The sequence below is a fragment of the Acipenser ruthenus genome, chromosome 49 (assembly GCF_902713425.1).
Source record: "Acipenser ruthenus chromosome 49, fAciRut3.2 maternal haplotype, whole genome shotgun sequence".
NCBI lineage: Eukaryota > Metazoa > Chordata > Actinopteri > Acipenseriformes > Acipenseridae > Acipenser > Acipenser ruthenus.
This window is the reverse complement of record NC_081237.1, coordinates 6,377,606-6,391,589: the sequence shown is the minus strand read 5'-3', so window position 1 is coordinate 6,391,589 and position 13,984 is coordinate 6,377,606. Positions and strand designations below refer to the sequence as shown.

The window sequence follows — 13,984 nt, the reverse complement described above, 5'->3', positions numbered from 1 at the left end:
GATTCTAGACCTGAAGCTTTGCCCACAGCTCTCTCTTGGTTACGGAGTCTCAAGTCAATAAAGTTCCTGTTTCAATGATGGAGCTACAACTGCTGGTTCTTTACACCTAACTCTACCTGCATATCCCACAGTTAATAATGTGGTGCATAGATGTGGCAAACTTACTTTCTCATAACCCTGTATATATCATGGAGACCTCTTAAATATGCCTTGCTTATGACTTGAGCATGGTACAATGCTTATGTCCTGGTATGACACTCCACATTTAGCATACATTATATACAAGACCCTCTCTTTGGGGATGGACAGAAAATTGGCTTCAATTAGCAGTGAATTCTATTCTAGAATGGTAAGTGCCTTGTTTTATATGAACAATCCAATTGGATTCAAAATGCCTGTTTGAGGAATCAATTACCAAATCCTCTAATTACCCTGTTTTGTAAACCAGTGTTGAGCTGGAATCGGCTTTGAGGGTTTAATCCGATTCAATTGCACAGGTTCGGAAGCATGGATTGTTTCAACCCTGATTGAGTTGAGCATGTTGGTAAAGCTTTAAAGATGGGGATGTTGACCTGTACTGGGAATAGAGTACATTAAACTAACAGCTTCTTGTCACACAAATACTACTCATTATTTATAATAATTCATCTACACAATATAAAGCTGTGGGCTTCTTGCTATAAATGTGGAGGAAAAAAAAAAGCAGCTTGTATTTTTTGTAAAACCTAGTAAGTTTAAGACAAAGGGCAGTTCTATAAATACATCTGATTTTATTAAGGCAGAGAGCCTGCTCTAGAAACAACCACAACACCTCCTGTTAGTTTTCATTATCCTTATTTTAGTCTGAAAAAAGGTAGATTAGCTATAGAATTTGAACACAATGTTTTTTCAACTGGCATATAGAACCGCAGTGCAGGTTTACTGGAATTATATTCAATTAGAGTAGACAGCAATCACCTGGCTTTAGTATTATAGCACTTTCTGTATCCAGCAGGGATTTAATTCCATCTGTTGTAGATGTGCATTTATTTCAGCCTCGATGTAATCTTTTTTACATAATTCATACTGCCCGCTGAGCCAGGTAACCGCTGGGACGGGGCTTCTGCGCATGAGAAAGGAAAGTGGGTAGGGCGCGTAAAGAGGGCGTGGCTCGCTCGGTTGTGTAATAGCCCCGCCCCGCCCTGCAGTGACGTGAAGGTCAGCTGCTGAAAGGTCAGACACATTGTATCCAAGATGGCGGCCTCCTTGTGTCAGTGCTACCAGGTGAGATTTAAAAAAAAACGAATACAAAACGCTGCTGTTATGTTTTTAAACCATTTTTGTAATATGAAAAAACGATCACATGTAGGAATGAGTGTCACACGAGTGGTTTTGTGAATGTTGATCTAGACCATACACTGCAGCCTGTGATTAGAGTGGGCCAGCAGTGTAAGGTAGTGCAGATTATGATATATATAGATTTAATGCCATCAACTAAGAGACTGTTTTACAATGAAACACTATGCCGATTAGTTTGGGATGCGGTTTGCGCCTTTTGTCCGAAGCCTATGTACACAGAGTCGCTTTGTTCAGTTAGCAGCTTAGTAATCATGGTTTAGTGAGATTGCGAACGACCTGCCGGTATGTCGCCCTGTTAGATGACAACGAGTTCTTGATCAGCATGCAGTGGAATTTACATTCTCACCACAGACACACACACACATCACACGCGAATGTTCACCTAAATGATCCACAACGGTATCCAGAATGTAAAAATGACCAATCTCTTATGTTTGTAAACAACTTAAAATAGAAGTTCACCGCAACCAGATGCTCGAGTTTTGAATGTATTTTTTTAAAGCTGTTACCCTTTTCCGGTTATTGTGGCGCACAGCGCAGTAGAGGGAGGGTCTGTCTGCGTGTTGCTGTCTTGATGAGTTCAGTCATTTTAGAGAAAACTAACTAATTCTGTAGGTGACGCAAGCTTTGGAAATCCAGCAGATCTATCCTCGCACAACTGTTTTGCATTCTCTAAACTTTGTGCGCGTGTGTGTATATATGATTGTATATAGTGCTGGATTCACATGCTGTTTGTCTTTGTGTTTCAGCTCTGTGTTGCACGGAGTGTCCGTGTCCTATCTGCACGATCCTACCTGTCCTCCTTCAACAGAGCCCACGTGTACAGGATATGCAGGCCCCCCACAGCACTGCCACAGGTAGCCGGGAAAGCAGAGTGCAAAATAACATGCAAAGAGAAACACCGTGCATTCACTGTGTGTGCTGGTGATGTTTAGCAGGTCTGTTAATATAAACGTGAAATATATAATGGAGTCCAAAAAAAAAAAGAAAATAGCAACAATGTCTCCTGTGTGCTGAAACTAAGAAATGCTTGTTCTGATTGTAGGATGAATTTAGACTTTGGGGGCTGCTGTGGTGGTTTAGCTGAGCTCTTGCAGGTTTAGGAGTTCTGATTGCCCCCCTCCCTCCAGGTGCAGTACTCTTCGCGCGGCGGGGGGCGGAAGGGCTTCCTGTCCGAGTTCGTGGACAGCCTCAAGCAGGAGCTCAACAAGAACAAGGAGATGAAGGAGAACATCAAGAAGTTCAGGGAGGAGGCCCAGAGACTGGAGGATTCGGATGCACTGAAGCAAGCCCGGCGGAAATACGTGAGTCCCGACACGCCGCTGTGGTTCTGTGTGTGAGGGGAGGAGGGTGCGAGTCGCTGTTTGGAGCCCTGCGCACCGCAGTATTTAATGTTGCTTTATTAGAAATCGTGAAACGTATAGAATTAAACTCCCGTCTTGTTCAAGAAGGGTGCTTTATCGCTTTGTGTAGAAATATTGACTTTTTTTTTTTTTCAAGAAAACGATTGAATCAGAAACTGTGAAAACGTCAGAGGTGCTGAAGAAGAAATTGGGAGAGCTGTCGGAAACTGTGAAGGAGGTGAGGTGGTTGCGTCTTTGTGTGTGGTTGTCCTGTCTGATCAGCTGTGCCATTGTCAAAGTCTGTGTGGGCTCTCTGCAAGTCCAATCAGGAACCTCATCATTACCTTGCTTTTTGTATAGCACTGCATGCAATGGTGAGGGGGCATTACTGTTGATCAGGCTAACTTTCTATCCCAAGTGAATAAACTGCTCCTTGGATTTTTCTCAGGACCAGTGGCTTGAAGCAGCAGTTATCACAAATCCAAGCAGCTGTTTTCTCACTTGTTGGTAAAGTAACCCGATCACCACCACCAAATGACCCTGGTCTGTGGAGAGCTTCTCTACATAATCAGATAATCACTACCCTGAGCTCCGTACTGTCCATTCCTGGTTAATGAGAATTGCAGGTCCACTTCTTGTCAGTGGAAAGCATATTTCAGCCCCTTACACTTCTAGTAAAGCACTTCCCCGTCCTTGTTCACTGAAGTAAGGTGTGTTTGATCTCTCTGGTGTTTTGCTCATGGCTCTCCTGTGGAAATTCTGGTGCTCCACAGCTTGGCTGCAACCCTGTTTGTGTTCTCAGGGTCTGGAGGAGGTGGGTCGCTCGGACCTCGGGAAGAAGATCAAAGAGGGGGTGGAGGAGGCGGCCAAAACAGCCAAACACTCAGCCGAGTCTGTGAGCAAGAGCGGAGAGAAACTGGGCAAGACCGGAGCCTTCCGAGCCATCTCTCAGGTGACAGCCAGAGCAGACCTGGAGCGTTTAATACCAGCACTCGCAAACCCTAATGTAGCCCTGAACCACAGAGCTGCAGCATTCTACTACCCCTAATGTAGCCCTGAACCACAGAGCGCCAGCATTCTACTACCCCTAATGTAGCCCTGAACCACAGAGCTGCAGCATTCTACTACCCCTAATGTAGCCCTGAACCACAGAGCTGCAGCATTCTACTACCCCTAATGTAGCCCTGAACCACAGAGCTGCAGCATTCTACTACCCCTAATGTAGCCCTGAACCACAGAGCGCCAGCATTCTACTACCCCTAATGTAGCCCTGAACCACAGAGCGCCAGCATTCTACTACCCCTAATGTAGCCCTGAACCACAGAGCGCCAGCATTCTACTACCCCTAATGTAGCCCTGAACCACAGAGCACCAGCATTCTACTACCCCTAATGTAGCCCTGAACCACAGAGCGCCAGCATTCTACTACCCCTAATGTAGCCCTGAACCACAGAGCGCCAGCATTCTACTACCCCTAATGTAGCCCTGAACCACAGAGCGCCAGCATTCTACTAACCCAATGCAATGCACAAGATCTCAACACAAAGTGGGTTATTTTCAAAATCTTGCAGGTGTAATTTGAGAGCATGTCCTCAATGTAATCATTTTCCAAAATCAATTTTGCTTTTGTGTTTTGACTTGAATGCAGGCATTGCATGCTATGAAATAGGAGTCTTATTCCCTTCCCTGCATTCTTGAATTTCCTACGAGTTTAATTACACACTTCAGCTTGTTTATCGATACACCATGGCTGATCAAGCTTGTGGGTTAAGTCAACGTGCATCGGCAGATATTTCTCTCATTGTTTATTAAGCTTTGAAATGAACCCCCAAAGCCTATGAAACATGAGAGGACTCATTATAAGGGACTTTTTCAAGCAATTTATGCATATATGAGAGTTCAAGCCAGACAGCGTCAAACAACTTCAATCTGAGCTGTGAGATTGCCTCCCTGCAGGGATGGATATAACACAGCAGTTTCACCCATTCCAGGTTTTACTACAGGCTTGATTAGCGTATGGATCAAACTGCTTTGCAATGGGAGTCTTATTGCCCTCCCTGTACTGCATTCAGTGGGATGTTTAGCTGCAATCACTGTGCAGAACATTGTCTGCCTTATTGAACACCAGCTGCCTGCATGCCCATCCTTACTGAACACTGTCTGTCTGTGTCTGCAGGGAGTGGAGACTGTGAAGAAGGAGATTGACGTCCTGGGACAGACAGGCTCGTACCGCCCCCCTTCCCGGCTGAGGAAGAGGACCGACTTTTCGGGGAAGTCCGGAGCTGCAGAGGACAAGGTCTTCGAACCCAATGAGTAGGTCCCTCCACTCCATCAAGCACGATGAATGCCGGATCATCCTGCAGAATGATACCTGCTGAGAATCCAATAGCATTGCGCAGGCACGCCTCCTAGTGTATACCAGAAGGGTCTTTCTAGAGTGCAGCAAGTCGTGTGCAAGCTTGTGTAGCGAGAAGGAATCGCATGTGAAACTAGGAAGAATGAATCGGGGAGTTCAACTGCAACTAGATGCAGATTGTTGTTCATGTAGTCATTGATGCTGCATTAAATTCTGTATGCCAGTACGTCATCTGTTTTCTTGTTTTTAAACATTAAAATAAGGGTACTCGATTGCAAAGGGTTGCATGCTCTGCAGTTGAATTAAAATCTGCTTAGTAACGTCCTGAGACTGGGCATGGCTAATCCTGTGCTCTCTCTTTTCTAGAGAAGCCATGGGGGTCGTACTGCACAAGGACTCCAAGTGGTACCAGCAGTGGAAGGACTTCAAAGACAACAATGTGGTTTTCAATAGTAAGGCTCTTCCTGCTTCCTGAGTCTTTCTCTGTGCTGACAGCAGAGGGCGCCCTTCTGGCATCCTACCTCCACTGACAGAACAGATAGCCAGTTCTTATACTGCACAATGTCTGTGGCTGTGTTCATGCAATGTCAGTGGACCTCTCTGTCTTGCACACTAGGTATCTAGTACACTGAAACGTTTGTCTACTTCACAGCTTCATTTTGTTTAGTTTTTTTACATTCCCCGCTGAATGTCGTCTGTCTTGGTCTGTTTCTAACCCGAAATTAGCTGAATTCGTAAGCAACTAATTCTCAAAGCATGTCTCTTATGGTCTTGTTAAACAACGCTGTCTGTTGCTTGAAAAGTTACATTCTGACCTGCAAGAAGCTGCAATGCCATGTGAGCCCACTAGGTGGGGCTAAAAGCACTTCCTATTAAACTGTCCCTGTCAAGAATATAATAGTGATGCTATTGCTTCTCTAAGAAGCAGGGATCGAAATCAGACTCCCATTGCATAGCAGTTTGATCCATTGCTGGTTTTTAATAAGACACACCTGAGCTTGTTGCCTACACACTGGCTAATCAAGGTCGTATTAAAAACTGGGTGAAACTGCTATGCAATAGGAGTCTTATTTCCATCCCTGCCCTGGTATAGCTTTTTAGACCTGGGGTGTAGTATTACTGTTTATTGAAATTCAAAATACATTATTATGTGCTGTAGCTGTGAAGAACCTTGTGAGTGATACACAGAGTCTCCAGTCTCAGTTTATTCCCCATTAACCTTGCGGCTAATGAGCCCGTCTAACGAGCTCGGGGGGGGGAGATTGGAGCGCAGAGCAAGGCAGAGAGTCTCCAGGGCCAGAAAACGTAATGTTTTTGACGGGCTCGTAAATCTAACATCGTATGCAGACTTCCGGGCTCCCAGGGGCTCCCCTGAGCCAGTGTGTCAGTGTCACAGCATCAACAGCACTGTTAGGAATGTCCTTACTGCACCTGACCAGTGTCTTCTAAGAAAACTACCTGTTTACTGTGTGAACCTCTACAACGGTCAGGAGAGTCGCAGGTTACCAAAGACTCCTGCCGGCGGCATTAACGAACAGAAGCAGATTCTGTTTGTCTTTTTTTTTTTTTTATCGTTGCTTCAAAACCCGGTCATAAACTATAAGAAGGTAACTGCTTGACTGATTCCTTCTTCGTCGTTCGTCCCGTGTTCTTAAGCTGAGAAACTTTTTTTGTCGGGAGCAGAAGTCTTCTAGAATGGATTTGTCCCAGTGCTTTCTCATTTCTTTTTCTCCCTCCTCCTCCTCTTTCCTCAGGGTTCTTCGAGATGAAGATGAAGTACGATGAGAGTGACAACGCTTTCATCCGCGCCTCCCGGGCAGTCACGGACAAAGTCACAGACATGATCGGTAACCCTCCCTCTCGGCAGCCTCAGACAGAGCTGTGATAATACCGGAAAATCCAATGGCAAACGATTAGACTTCGGATTTATGGGGCGGTTTGATCTTGTGCACATGGGAGTTGTATGCTGCTGTTCACGTCCATTCTTGCTGGACTGCGAGACAAATGCTTTTATAGCAGTAAGACACGGCGCTGATGTGTTTGTTTCGTTTTCTAACTTGGTTTGACTTCCTGATTGTCGTCTATAGTCAGGACTGTGAACGAAGTCGTATCAAGGGTAGAACGCTTCAGTGATTTTCAGGGGAGAAAAGATTAATAAACAACCCTGAAGTAAAATAGAACTCACGACATATACAAGATCAGAGTGTTTCTGATTTACTGAAAGATATACCAATACCTCCCTACTGACTCACTTAATACGTTGATTGTGTTTTCATGGTATTTTTTTTTTTTCTGTAACAGGCGGGTTATTTTCCAAAACGGAAATGTCCGAGGTTCTGACGGAGATCCTCAAAGTGGATCCCACGTTCGATAAAGACGCGTTCCTGAAGCAGTGCGAGCAGGACATTATCCCCAATATCCTGGAGGTAGGGACCCTGGCTATTCTGTAACAGTCGCCAGCGTGGGGCCTGTGTGTGTGTGTGTGCATCGGATCATGCACAGATGAAAGAGAACGAAGCCCACAGCACTCCCGCTGGCATTCAATTAGTCAAGACATCTTGTTCTGCTTTCACACTGCGCTCTTCAGCTGTATGGGCTGCATAAGGAGTGCAGTCTTGCTTCTCGTCCTAAGGCTCTTGCCATTGAGATGAATAGGACGCTGCATTCAGGTCACCCTGTTAAGTCTGCAGTTCTACTCAGGAACTCAGACCTGCTGTTAAGAGACAGAGAGAGAGAGATAGAGGGCAAAGGAAGGTCATCTCATCTGGCTGGGGAGGACTTTGTAAAGCAATCAAAAAACTTACAAAACAGAAGCAGTAATTAACGTAGATGTATACCCATGGGTTCTGTAGTAATAAAGGAAAGAAGCGCAGGAATGTAATCTGGATGGCTTTTTAATTGAGCCCTTTTTCTTTCTGTGATTTTATAACATTTGCTGTAGGTCGTTTGCAGGATATGTTAAGCTGTAGGTTCACAGTGGAAAGCTGTGAGCTAAAGTGATGGGGTGCTGTTTATTTTAGGCTGTATAGAGTTAAACGGTAAACGAAAAACAAACGGCATAGCATTTTACTAACCCTTTAACCCAAAATATACAGTTTTATCTTGTATTTATTTATTGATTTAAGATGTTTCACTGCTTTTTTATGTTATTTTGAAACTTTGCACACCACTGTATACAGTACCTTTCGGGGATGGAAATAAGACTCCTATTGCATAGCAGTTTCCCCCATTCCAGGGTTCACTAACAGCTTGATTAGCCACAGTTTACAGGTAACAAGCTCAGGTGTGTCTTCCTAAACTCTTAATAAAACCAGGAATGGATCAAACAGCTATGCAGCGGGAGTCTGCCTATAAATACTTAACAAAGTCTACTTTTTCCTTGAAAATGTGCATGCCAGTTTAAATGGCAGGCAGCTTTCAACATGTAATCAGTCTGTAGCCTTAGTTTATTTGACGGGGGTTTGATCTGATGCAGAACTAGTGCATGTGACAATTAAAAGACCTGTGAAGCACTAAGGAGGTGTAATACTAGTAAGCAAGCAGCTCCTCCCTTCTCTGTCTCCAGGCTATGATCCGAGGAGAGCTGGATGTTCTGAAGGACTGGTGTTACGAAGCTGTGAGTTGAAACTTCAGATATAATTCCTGGACCTGTAGTGTAGCTAGAAACAACCAGACACACTGTGTGGCACCCATGTGTGGAGAAACCAATGAGGGGGGCCGGGTCTCCTGGCTCTGCCTAATACAGTAGAATACATTTGAAGAAGACTAAGCAGGTATGCAGAATGCATACGCCTTTTATTATCTGTAAGTAAAAAATATTAAATAGAAAAAGATAATGCATATTCCATTCATGTTGGGTCATTGTCAGTATATACATTTTTTTTTTTTTTTTACAGTATTTTTTCAGTGTCCTTTGGATTGGTGAATCTGTTATTAATGGACCAATAGTAATTAAGAGGTCACACGCTTAGGCCTGCAGGGGGCAGTGTGTGAGGCGCTTCACGTCCAGGAGATGATGTTTGTGATTCTCTGTCTTCTTTGTCAGACTTTCAGCCAGCTGGCTCACCCGATCCAGCAAGCCCGGGCCATGGGACTGATGTTCCACTCCAAGGTCCTGGACATTGACAACATTGACGTGAGTGTCTCACCATTCAGAAGAGTTTTGTGCACACTGTGCCCAGGCGTTTGTCACAAGACGTTGTCCAGCATCCATGTACTGTAGAAATGGCTGCTTACCTAAACCCAACCTTTATTTTCAGTGTTGAGTCATCAGAAACGTTCCTGAAAGGTCAACGCTGGTAGTTGGGGAATGCTTTGTTGAAAGAAGGTGGACTATTAAGATTTTAAATGAATACAAAATGACTGTGATTAATTCAAAGGAATAGGAATTTGATATTTTAGAGACATTAAGCGCTGTGATTGTTCAACTGCTTTGAAACCAATTTAATTGACTAGCAGTGACTTCAATTTCAGCAATTTGTTGCCACTGCGAGAAGCTCACTTTAACAGAATACTGGTAATTGTAATTGTGATCAATGGAGTGTGCGTGCGTGCGTGCGTGTGTGTGTGTGTGTGTGTGTGTGGATTGTTAACCCTGCGCTCCATCTCTCTCAGCTGGCCCTGGGGAAGATGATGGAGCAGGGCCCGGTGCTGATCATCACGTTTCAGGCTCAGCTGGTCATGGTGATCCGCGGACCCAAGGGAGAGGTGGTGGAGGGAGACCCGGTGAGTGCAGTGGGGTTTGGGATTTGGGGGTTTGGGGGTGATAGAGGGGTTTGGGGTTTGGGGTTTGGGGTTTGGGGTTTGGGGGTGGGAGAGGGGTTTGGGGTTGGGGTTGGAGATGGGGGTTGGGGTTGGGGATGAGAGAGGGGGTTGGGGTTGGGTGGATGATTTGTTCAGGGCTGCCCATTTTGATTAATTAACAGTTCATGAAACCTTTTCTCAACTGTTTGAGGTAGGCTTAGAAGTTTTCCTTTTCAAATAACTCTGGAATCGTCTTTAAAAATCCACTTATATAAAACCGAGCTTAAAAAATAAATAAATAAAATGTAAAAATGAGAATGAACCTCTAACCCTCAAACATTATTATTATTATTATTATTTATTTCTTAGCAGACGCCCTTATCCAGGGCGACTTACAATCGCAAGCAAATACAAATACATTCAAGTGTTACAATACAAGTCATACAATAAGAGCAAGAAATACAATAATTTTTTTATTTTTTCAAGTGTGACAAACCACAATTCAATAATACAGCAGATAATAGTGAAAGTTACATCAGGATATGATTAAAAACAGTTGAATAAAGGTCCCTACACTGCACAACTTAATTTAAAATATCACAGTGGACTTAAAAAACTGTGCCAAAAACATGAATTAAGAGTCCTTTAAGTTGCGTGAATAGTGCCCCAAGTCCCTTAATTAATTGGCACTGCCTCTCAAGTTCCTGATGAGAAGAGGCAGTCCAGATCTGTGGCAAATGAAGTGGATATCTGCAGAGTGTTCTGTGGCAGCATCTGTATTTGTATTAATAATGGCTTCTAAAAATGTAAATCAAGCAAACAAAATCATATCAAACAATTTGTGAGTTAGCTATTTCCAATGTTATATATCAAGCATTTTTCTCAGTAAAATCCGTTATCTGCAGATTCGGACTGCCTCTGCTAATGAGTAAGCCACACTGCCTGCCCCCCAGCACCCTCGGCCCTGGGCTGTGAGATTGCACTTCAGAAGCTTATGATGTGACGCAAGCCTTAATCCTGACCCATGCTGGATTGAATTGTTTCCTCTCTGAAAAGTGAGTGATCCAAGCTGTGGATTACTCACCCCTCAGCAGACAGGCAGACTGACCAGCGAGCTGTGAGAGCACGGGGATGTCAGTGCGGTGGCGCTGGGGGATTAGCAGACAGGCAGGCAGGCAGGGCTGGGATTGCTGGCTCTCTGGCCCATTACAATTTATAGCCATGTTCTGTAGCTGTCGGCTGATCTGACAACGTCTGCCAGATACTGCAAGGAATGGAAAAAAAAATCTGACAGCGGCAGGATTTAATAAAACTCTTTTAACGAATACAAATTTAAAAAGTGCGCATCACATGCTTATCTCAAACTACCCTGTGTAGTCTGTGTTGAAAAGATCCATGTACACTGGAGAGGCATGGCAGAGGTAAGCTGTGTGGCCCAGTGAAACTGAGGGGGTAGGGGGGTGAGCAGTGTGACGGCGAGGCAGGCGTTCTGTGTAGGGTTGGAGGGAGCTGTGTGGGTATAAACCTGGCTGGGAAGGGGAGGAGGGTAGAGAGAGTTGAAGCAGGGGTTTCAGCGGCTGGGTTAATTGTGTCTGATTTTTACACGACATGGCAGCGGCAGAGCCAGCTTAAAATCTTTCCTGCTCTCTCCTTATTCATGAGATAATGATCAGGTAGTGAAGTGCAGTTACTGTCTGTCTTCCTTCACGGGGGAATAAATCTGCTCGCTCTGCGCTGAATGTGCACCGCAGTGAGCTGCGGGATGTTGGTCATTTAAGGACAAAATTCTGCACTCAGCAGGAACGCTGGTTCAGTGTCAGGGTTTGTTGCCCAGTCTGCCTCCTTCCCAAGTCCCTTGGCTTTCTCTGTCTTGGCTTTCTCCATCTCAATCCTTGACCACCAAGTCCACAAACTGTAAGCAGTGCTGTAAACTAGGGGTGTTTTAATAGCATAACGTTCTCCAGACATTTCTGCCAGCGTTTCATCAGAAATATGCCTGTGAAAGCTAGATCTTAGCCTTGGGGTTTATATAGTAGCAACTACACAACGTGAGGTCATTTCTCTTAATATTCAGTTTCAATTCATGGTCTATATACACACTGTTTGTTGTGTCGGGTCTGTCATTCAAGGAGTCCAAGAGTTAACTTGATTAGATGTAGCTATTGAGATTTAAGTCAATAAATCTGAATCTAAAAAAAAAAAGACAAAAAGCTGATATCGTATTTAATCTGTTCATAATAGGCCCTGTTGTGGTTTGAACGTTTTGAGTGTGAGATCTACACATTATAAGTGTAGTTGCTGCGAATGGGTTCCAATGGGGACGTGACTCGTAATACACGATAATACTGTAGTCAGGTATTTTGAACTGAAGGATGGCTTCTTATTCCCTGTTACCCGATTGGTTACCAACATTCTCACTATGTTAACATCCAAAAAACAATTAAAACTAAACGGAATCCAGCATGCCTAGTATGACCCTGCCTGCCTGCCTCCCTCCCTGCCTGTCTCTCTAACTGCTCTCCCTGTGCTTGTGCCTCCAGGAGAAGGTGTTGCGGATGATGTACGTGTGGGCGCTGTGCCGCGATCAGGACGAGCTGAACCCCTCCGCAGCCTGGAGACTGCTGGACATCTCCGCCTCCAGTCAGGAGCAGGTCCTCTGAGCAGGGGCCCCTCGCACCCAGGGCCAGTGGGGCTGACGGCTCCTCTACTCCCCGCGGCGGCCCCACAAACACTGCCCCCGACTGCCACTCAGTTCCACTACCTTGGATACCTTCAGTGCCCGCGACTCGCCCTCGGGACACAGTAGTGGTCTGTCTGACCACGGGATTGCAAAGTCATTGAGGGGCACTGGAGCAGTTTACATCCAGATGGAGGCTCGCTGGCCACTGGCCTTGCCATTGTATCATAGTGCCCAACACGGCTACCACGCACGTCAAATCAAATAGGACTTTTTTGGGGGGGGGGGGGGGGTTGATGGTGCCATAATTTAAGGAGGTTTTAAATAAGGTTGGATTTTGAAACTCAAACACACACAGAGTTTGCCAGTTTCCAGGATGATGAGAGTCGGACAGAATCCAGCATCTGGAGGCTTGGGTTACATGCGAGATGAATTTTGTCGACTGCGCACACTTTGGCACAATCGTTGGGTTCTGTTGGGTGTGGTGGAACTCTTGTGTATTTTTGTCAACACTGTGCCTGGTGCAAACTGACAACCGTTTGCCTCTCTTCCCTGGGGAGAGATTTTCCAGCAGAACGTTGCCCCTGTATGTTGGTAGCCTGCCCCTTGTGTTGAATACGGGTATTGCAGCACCAGTTCTGTTACATGGGAGCGCGCAGTCTCTGTGTATTGTTTGTATTAAATAAACGTCCGTGCTGGTGTTTTTAACCAGTGTAAACTCATTTGACCAAAAAACATGTGGAGTCTTGTCTCTGTAGCTTGGGCCCAGAAAAGTAGCCCTGTTTTGTTTTTACAGGGATGGAAATAAGACTCCCATTGCATAGCAGTTTGATCCATTCTTGGTTTTACTGTATACATGGTGGATAACCAAGCTTGTAGTAAAACCTGGAATGAGTGAAACTGCCATGCCATAGGAGTCTTATTGCCAGCCCTGTTTTTATACTGTAACATCTTTAAAAAAAAAACAACTTCAGAATTAATATGTAAAGCGTAGTTCTGAATGACAGGGTGATGAGACGTAAAACCGAGGTCCTATTGCAAGTGACTCTGCAGCAGCAGTTGTGATGCACAGTTCACCCCCAAGTCTCTGTAAGTCGCTTTGGATAAAAGCGTATGCTAAATGACTAAGTAATAATAATATAAGTTTTACTGTATCATCAAATACCAAAAGCCATTCCTGTGTTTTGCAGAAACTTAAAAAAAAACAAAACTGTGGGGGTCGGTTGGTTCCAAGCTGGTTATGTTTAAATAAGTGGTTTTCTGGTCTTTTAATGACAGCCCTGCCTCTGGTTTTAACCGCTAGGCCACTTTACCTCCCAGTCCTCCTCTCTAACCGTCATTGACTCCGCCAGTCACAGGGCCACTTGCCTCTGACCCTTGTCCGAGTGGCTAGTTCTAGTTCCAGGCCAGCCTCCTTGCAGGATCCCTATTCAGCAGATGACAGGGCGTCTGTCCCACAGATTGATGGCAGGCAGCGCTGGCCTTGAAGCTGGGGGTGGGATGTAATAAATGGGTGTAACACACACG

The 13,984-nt window shown here is 44.9% G+C and overlaps 1 protein-coding gene across 2 annotated transcripts; it reads left to right on the top strand.

Annotated features, from left to right (window-relative positions):
- Nucleotides 1-1,159: 1,159 nt before the first annotated feature.
- LOC117431905 (mitochondrial import inner membrane translocase subunit TIM44-like) lies at nucleotides 1,160-13,245 on the top strand. 2 transcript variants are annotated; one of them, XM_059015061.1, is made up of 13 exons: nucleotides 1,160-1,263; nucleotides 2,088-2,195; nucleotides 2,469-2,642; nucleotides 2,839-2,919; nucleotides 3,484-3,633; nucleotides 4,858-4,994; nucleotides 5,404-5,489; nucleotides 6,792-6,884; nucleotides 7,339-7,463; nucleotides 8,603-8,653; nucleotides 9,083-9,172; nucleotides 9,652-9,762; nucleotides 12,321-13,244. In XM_059015061.1, the coding sequence occupies exons 1-13, from the start codon at nucleotides 1,234-1,236 to the stop codon at nucleotides 12,438-12,440; spliced, it is 1,356 nt and encodes a 451-aa protein (XP_058871044.1). In that variant the 5' UTR covers nucleotides 1,160-1,233; the 3' UTR covers nucleotides 12,441-13,244. The 2 variants fall into 2 exon arrangements, with proteins under 2 accessions (XP_058871044.1, XP_058871045.1); XM_059015062.1 differs by lacking the exon at nucleotides 1,160-1,263 and adding an exon at nucleotides 1,912-1,949 and having other exon boundaries at nucleotides 12,321-13,245.
- Nucleotides 13,246-13,984: the final 739 nt, after the last annotated feature.

Coding starts and splice junctions, on each gene's coding strand:
- LOC117431905 (XM_059015061.1), top strand. CDS start 1,234: ATGGCGGCCTCCTTGTGTCAGTGCTACCAG. Junction 3,634..4,857: donor CCTTCCGAGCCATCTCTCAG/GTGACAGCCAGA, acceptor CTGTGTCTGCAG/GGAGTGGAGACTGTGAAGAA. Junction 4,995..5,403: donor AAGGTCTTCGAACCCAATGA/GTAGGTCCCTCC, acceptor TCTCTTTTCTAG/AGAAGCCATGGGGGTCGTAC.